Source organism: Brassica oleracea, chromosome C8 (assembly GCF_000695525.1).
Source record: "Brassica oleracea var. oleracea cultivar TO1000 chromosome C8, BOL, whole genome shotgun sequence".
Classification (NCBI taxonomy): domain Eukaryota; kingdom Viridiplantae; phylum Streptophyta; class Magnoliopsida; order Brassicales; family Brassicaceae; genus Brassica; species Brassica oleracea.
The window spans coordinates 15482582-15490246 of NC_027755.1; the positions used below are offsets into that span (position 1 = coordinate 15482582).

At 35.5% G+C, this 7665-nt stretch overlaps 1 protein-coding gene and 1 pseudogene across 1 annotated transcript; both read right to left on the reverse strand.

The window, feature by feature from the left end:
* LOC106308747 overlaps positions 1 to 641 on the reverse strand; it is a 16170-nt pseudogene extending 15529 nt beyond the window's left edge.
* Positions 642 to 4068: 3427 nt separating this feature from the next.
* Positions 4069 to 5164, reverse strand: LOC106308748. The gene is made up of 3 exons (XM_013745870.1): positions 5113 to 5164; positions 4512 to 5063; positions 4069 to 4382 (listed from the first exon to the last, which is right to left on the reverse strand). Exons 1-3 carry the CDS (start codon positions 5162 to 5164, stop codon positions 4069 to 4071), a joined length of 918 nt encoding a protein of 305 aa, XP_013601324.1.
* Positions 5165 to 7665: the final 2501 nt, after the last annotated feature.

The window sequence follows — 7665 nt, forward strand, 5'->3', positions numbered from 1 at the left end:
GAATGCTCGCCCTGAGCTGTTTAGTCGATCGATCGCGCTCTGTTTGCTCTCCGCTTCGACTAAAAGCATTCCTTGGTTAAGTCGAAGCCTTGAGCATCGGCTTCCGAGCTGATGGCTACCCGGCTTACTGGATTGGGCCTTTTGTTCGATGGGCTTTGTGGATGGGTTAAATCCATCCCCAACAAATAGGATGTAGAACAATTACAAACACACACTACAGTGAGAAAAACACATGTCTTATGGTTTTAATTTCATGTACCTGAAGTCTTTTCTGTAAAAAGCTTTACGAAGACGAACACTTAGACTCCTAGCTGCCTTGACCTAGGTAATGTTCATCAAACTTAAAAGTCTTAATCTCGAGAGATGAATCTCATAATAAAACTCAACTCAAGGAAGATAAAGAAAATTTTGATTTTTGTTTTTGTCAGCTGACCCGAAGAACGAATCTTTTGTAGATGGCTTCCGAATCCATGAACTCTTCAAGCTTCTGATCACATCCTAAGTAATATTATCACCAGTTACTAATTATAACAGGATCTATAGAACATTTTTAGTTACTGATTAAGATGCTAACCGACTCTGGAACAGAACCAGCAACTGTCGTCTCCTTCTGAGCGATATACAGCCACTAACAATAACATTTTCAATTACCTAAAACCAAAATTGTTAGTGGCGGTATATCACCTCTAATAATGTTGTCAATATGTCCAAAAGTGTCATTGTTAATGGTGAAATGTCCAAAATTATATTGTTAGTAGCGATATACCTAAAACCCTTACCGTTTATTATCACTACAAGGTAAAAGTAGGAGGCAGTTTTTTGTGAAGTAAAAACTAATTAATTCTGATTTTCTTAGGTGTTGTATGTGCTTCACAAGACTCAGAAAAGATTTTAAATGTTGCAGAATTCTTTGATAGGCATGTATTTTCAAATTTGTTTGTTATTTAATTGATACTAGTTATGGAATCACATGAAAGAGACACATAAAGTAATGAATTAGTTATATGTGTCTAGGTATATGCTTTAATGATTTTTCTCTCTTTTAATTGGTACTAGATTTTGATCCGCGCAACCGCGCGGGTGTTTGTTTTCATTTTTCTATACATAAATTATTGTTTTAGAACATAAGTGATATATATTTTTAACGTTAATCATATATATACTTAAATGTTTATATAACTATTTCAAATACAATAATTCTATAATTTATATGTTATAACTAATCAATTGTTTAAAATTGTATGTATTTGTCACTTCATATTATATATTTAAAAATTAATCAATTGTTTAATTTATGCTAAATTCTGATCCGTTTTTCAAAGCTGGATTTTTTTTACTAATATTTTTTATGCTTATTCATTTTAGATAATATATTATTGTATATACAAAAGTCTAAGATATGTTAATTTTTAGACTTGTATTATATAGTTTGCTAATTTTAAGTCGGTCTATAATCATATTATATTTTTAAAATAAATAGTTTATATTTATGAAAATAAAATTTATAAATTTATCAACTTAATATACTTATATCATATTTATTTAAGTATAATAATTGTATGTTAACATGATCATGACTATAAAGTAGATAAAATAGTTTATAATTTATTTATTTTTTATTTTATAAACGATAACTTAAAATACATTAAGTTATTGTTAAAATATATTAAGTTATTGTTAAAATATTTTTACACAGATTTATTAGAATTTTAAAATATAATATATAAATATATTTATATTTAAAATGAAAATATATTATGATTAAAGTAGTTACAAAGATTTTATATTATTAGCTTTAAAGAAATATATGTTAATTTTTATACATGTATTACATATTTTGCTAATGTTAACCCATCTTACCAACGTATTAGATTTTATTTTTGAACATAAATATTTTATACTTACAAAAATAAAATATATAAATTTATAAATTTAATACCATTTTATTATATTTATCTCAATATGATAATTTATTTTAATATGATTGATTATGATTATATAATATATAAAATATTATAGAATTTTTTATTTTTATTTTATAAACGATAACTGAATATATTAATGTATAATAATATTTCAAATTAATTTCAAAATTAGTGAAAATATTTAAATATAATTCCGAAAATGAATATCTTGTAAAAATATTTTAAACAGATTTTTTAGAATTTTAAATAAATATATTTATATTTAAAATGGAAAGATATCAAAAGATATTATGATTAAAGTATTTTAAAGATTCTATGTATTATTAGTCTTAATAAAATATATTTAATAAGATTTCTATCTTTTAAAACAGATTTGTTAGAATTTTAAATAAATATATTTATATTTAAAAGGAAAAGATATCAAAATATATTATGATTAAAGTATTTTAAAGATTGTATGTATTAATAGTCTTAGTAAAATACATTTAATAAAATTTTTAAGTGATGGTCCAAATTAAAAAATTACATATAAAAGAAGCCATTACTACTATTTTAATATATAAGATGGTTAACATTAATGTGTGATTCTTAGGGTGGAGTTCTTTGCATAATATAAGAAACCATCTTTTAAAAAAAAATTTTGTAGTGATCCTGAATCTAAATTGAAGTGCTTGACTCCACATGAAACCGTCGTCGAGGTACGTCTTTGTCTACAACAAATCTTTGCTTTAGATTTGGGCTACTATGTAAAGCAAACAAAGTAGATTCGTATATACCATTGTTGATTGCTTATATATATACACGTGAACCGTATATTAAAACATATATATTTTTATTTTTGAGTTAGCTATTTTCAACTTTAAAGTAATAAAGTCTCTTTACTTAATCTTTTTTTACAGTGTATCTGCGTAGAGAGAGCCACTGTTGACAGGTTCCATTACATCCACAACTCTGAACAGAGTCACTGAAGCTCTACTATCGCCTGAAATCATTTTTCAAACCCAAGATATTAGGTAGAGAGACTCTTGTGCTCTACCGGTTCTTACATTTGGTTTTAGTTTAATCAAAAAAAATTATCCAAAGAGTTTACTTCGGCTGAGTTCAATCTATTCTGTGAAGAGAATGAAGTTAAACGGCACCTAACCGCACCTTACACACCTCAACAAAACGGTGTTGTGGAGAGGAGAAACCGAATCTTGATGGAAATGAGAAGAAGTATGCTGAAGGCAATGAAGATGCCGAACTACTTGTGGGGTGAAGCTGTACGACATTCATCTTCCCTCAAGTGCTTGATATTTGGTTTCTTCGATGTGAGGCACTCGTATGGCGTATGATTCTTCAAAGCTTTTGTAGGAACTCTGTTGATGAGGTAGTTCAGCATCTTGATTGCCTTCAGCATACTTCTTGTCATTCCCATCAAGGTTCGGTTTCTCCTCTCCACAACACCGTTTTGTTGAGGTGTGTAAGGCGCGGTTAGGTGCCTTTTAACTCCATTCTCTTCACATAATAGATTGAACTCAGCTGAAGTAAACTCTCATCCTCTATCGGTGCGAAAGGTTTTGATGGTTGACCCGGTCTGCTTCTCTACACTCTCTTTAAACCTTTTGAATAGATCGAATACCTCACTCTTCTCCTTCAATAGCATAACCCACATATACCTAGAGAAGTCATCGATCAAGACAAAGACATACTTATTATTTGCTGGTGTTGGTGGTGTGATTGGTCCACATAAATCTCCATGCAATAACTCTAATGGCTTTGTCGCACGGAACATGGCTTTGGTCGGGAATGACTGTCTGATCTGCTTCCCTGGAAGGCATGCGTCACACACACTTTCTTCGTGTGTTATACACGACATTCCTACGACCATCTCCTTCCTTACCATGTTGTTCATCACTCCGTAGCTTATATGTCCTAGTCGAGCATGCCACCTCTATGTAGCATCTTCGTCCTTGACAAGTAAACACTCCAGATAGCTTATCTCCATAGGGGTCTTGTAGAGACGGTTTGGAGATCTTGTCACACGAACTAGCAACCTTCCATGCGAATCTGTGAGCGTTAAGTAGACATCTTTCATGTTAATGTCACATCCGTTTTCTGCTTGCCTAAGACTCAATATATTGTGTTTCAGGTCGGGTATGTATTATATGTCTTTGAGTGCCTTCTTCTCTCCAGTCTTGCACACAAAGGTAATCACACCCTTTCCTACAATGCCAACACACGATCCAACACCAAACTTAACCTTCCCTTTGGTGTTGAGATTCAAACTCGAAAAGAACTCCTTGTTTCCCGTCATGTGATTGCTCGCTCCATTATCCAAATACCAGACACTTGCATTGCCTTTGTCGATATCAAGATTCTTCGGAAGCATCTTATCTTCGTTCAAGAACACCACCTCGGGTACATAAAGTGCATCAGCCTCTTCTGTCTCGTTTAGGTTGGTTTCTTGATTGTTCCCTGTCTTCTCGGGACAGACAATTGCGTAGTGACCAGGCTTGTCACATCTCCAACATATCAGCTTTGAACGATTCTTCTTCTAGTCGTTATCTTCGGTGTGTGACGCACGGTTTTGGTTGTGTGACCTACCTCGACCTCTGCCTCTACCGTTTCGTCCTCTTCCTCTACCATGAGAATTCTCATAGCCCCTCTGACTATGCTCTTCATTGTTCGAAAACATGAGTTTCCCTTGGTCTTCTTTCTGAGTTTCTTCTCCTACACGCTCCTCGTACGCCTTAAGTCTTCCAACTATATCCTCGAAACCCGTCGAATTAAGGTCTAGAACTTTCTCAAGCGATGCTACTATCTGGATGTACTTGTGTGTCGGAAGACCCTTCAAGAACTTCTTGACCATCTTGGATTCTTCTATGTTTTCTTCCAACGAGGTTGCTTTGGATGATAGGCCCGATATCTTCCCCACAAAGTCATCGACCGTATCTGAATAATCCATCTTCAACCTATCAAACTCCGTCATCAACGTCTGAAGTCTCGCCTCCCTTACACGATCAGCTCCTATGTGTCGCGACTTGATGGTGTTCCAGATCTTTTTTGATGCGGTTTGTTCTCCCACCTGGAGAATCAATGTCTCGGGAACAGATTGAAACAAAAGAGCTATCGCAACATCGTTCTTCTTTTGATCATCTGAACCGGGTTCGATCGTGTCTCACACTTCATGAACACGTAGTATAACCTTCATCCTCATCGACCAAACTGTGTTGTTTGTCGATGTCAACATCAGACATTGGATGGATGCCGATCCAAGGTCCTTGCCGATCCAAGGTCCTTCGTGCGTGGAGCCCTTGTCACGTCCGCCATCTTGCTTACGCTATCTCTTATTCACAAGCACCAGGATATTAAGCTACAACCTAAGCTTAGATCGAGTCTCCAACCTGAGGCTCTGATACCAATTCAAATCTCTTAGGAAACAAAGAATTATAAGAACAACTTTTCTTATTAGCTTTAGAAACTACTCAAAACTAAAGCTCTCAAGGTTTTCACTCTTAGATCGTATGGAACACCTCTCCATTAGCCTTATATTTATATGAAAGACAATTTTCTTTAACATGTATTTGGAAAACACAAACATAACCTAAATAGAAACTTCATTTTCCTATTTGTAGGTTTTCTTATTATGTTTATCTTAACATATTAAACATCTAATAATATGTTAAGTTTCCACAAGATTGGAATTATCCAACACAAAGAAGATCGTAGGCGGACACTAATCTAATAGTGTTCTGCTAGATTCTTATTTGGGGACATTGTCCCGTCGGTTGGTAGTGCATGCGATGTTTTGGGATGGATGAAACTTTAGTACACATGGCTAATTAAGAAAATGACCAACGGCTTAAAAAATAAGACCAAGACTGTAAATTTTGGTTGGATGGATTAAACGACCAACAATTTACAATAAATCTTTAAGCAAAAGGTTACAAATATGTTCATGGTGGATGGATAATGAAGATGTATGGTTAAGACGGAGATGTAGCAGAGCTGAAGTAGTTCATGAAGTGAGACATGAACTACTATATGAGACGAACGAGTCATGAGATGCACGTGTCAAGGCAGATGAGTTAAAGGAAGATTTAATGAAGTGCCAGATAAAAGGAAGTCTTGAAGAAGAAGCAATCGATCTCAAGAGAAAAGGAAGATTGGCTTACTCGCTGAAGGATAAAATATGGGAAGTTTCTAGTGGGTAGATCTTTAGGTCTAGGGTTTCCTCTGCAATACATAAAGAGGGTTTTGGCACTATGTTGCCAGTTAACACACAAAGAGAGCTTTTAGTAATATAGGGTTTTTGTACGTCCGGTGAAGGAGAGGCAAAACATCTAGGGGTTAGGAGCTTGAGTGGTTCAGAGACTGTCATAGGTCTGTGAACGTATGAGACTAGTCAACAAGTCAAGGTTTATCTTGAACTTGATTGAAAGATTTCTTTTAGAAAGAACTTGTATGTGCTTTTAAAAGGATTAATCTAGTCGTATTTCTTGGAAAGAATTATCCATGTGTTACTGTGTGTTCTAGTTTGTGTAGCTCGTTTATCTTACATTAACAATTGGTATCAGAGCAGGTATCTGTGCTTTGTTTCTAAACATGTAGGATCTTGCGGAGTGAGATGGAGAGCTATCACGAGATGGTGCTGAAATCAAAGGTGGTTCTGGAAGTAGGGAACTATAGCTTTTGAATGGCTGGTATGAAAGCTACAATCAAAAGTATAGACCCGCTGGCGTGGAAGGCTATGGAATCTGGTTGGACTTCACCCGTTGCAAGGGGTGATGATGGGAAAGATGTACCCAAGAACGAAGAACTCTGGACTGATGAGGAGAACAAGATGGCAAAGTTCAATGCTAGAGCTCTGACTGTCATTCACTGCAGCGTCGCTAGAAAAAAATTTGAGCTAATTCAAAGATGTGAAGCAGCAAAGTATGCTTAGGATATCTTGCAGAGGCATTTTGAAGGAACGCTGAAAGTCCAAAGCTCGAGGAAGGACATGCTTGCAACCAGATTTGAAGAGCTAAAGATGGAAGAGCATGAGTCAATTGGTGACTTCAGTTCCAAACTCAGCTCGCTGGCACAAGAAGCACTTACCCTTGGGAAGAAGTACAAGGAGAAAAAACTGGTGAAGAAGTTTCTAAGGTGCTTGCCGGCTAAGTTCATGGCATACAAGGCAGCTATGAGTGTATCCTTAAATACTGACGAGATGACCTTTGATGAAGTAGTAGGTATGCTTCTAGCTCACGAGATGGAAGTGTCTGGTGGAAAAAAGGATAAAGGAATTGCTCTCGCCTCAGTTGAGAAGGATCAGACGGAAGATAACGATCCAGTGTGTCTTTTGGTCAGAAGGTTTGACAGAGCTTTGTGTGGGAACCGAAATTCACACTGTCGATTTCCGTTTAAATAAGGAAAGTTAGGAAAACCCTAATATCCCAGAGGTCCCGGATATCTGTTAAACCACACGCCAAGCAATCAGAACACGCAATCAAAGACGAAAAGAAATAAGAAATCGTAAAAGAGAGCAAAAGGAGTTTTATTCCGAATCCGCGTATGAGCGTTACAACAAGGTAGAAGCCTTGGCCACGAGAGCTGTCGGCGAGATTCCTAGTTCTAACAACCTAAGACTGCAAAACCTAGTTGAGTCGTAGCTCGAGATAACAAAAATGGAAAGTTTCCTAATTGCTATAAGTGCTAAGTTCGCTCTAAAAATTCTCCCCCCATGCCTCTCGCCTAGGACCCCTTATATACTGGC

Excerpts from the sequence above, each read along its gene's own strand:
- LOC106308748 (XM_013745870.1), bottom strand. The coding sequence starts at position 5,164 with ATGTCTGATGTTGACATCGACAAACAACACAGTTTGGTCGATGAGGAT. Across the intron at positions 5,064-5,112 it reads TTTGGTCGATGAGGATGAAG|ATGATCAAAAGAAGAACGAT; the intron begins GTTATACTACGT and ends AACCCGGTTCAG. Across the intron at positions 4,383-4,511 it reads CGGTAGAGGCAGAGGTCGAG|GGAACAATCAAGAAACCAAC; the intron begins GTAGGTCACACA and ends CCGAGAAGACAG.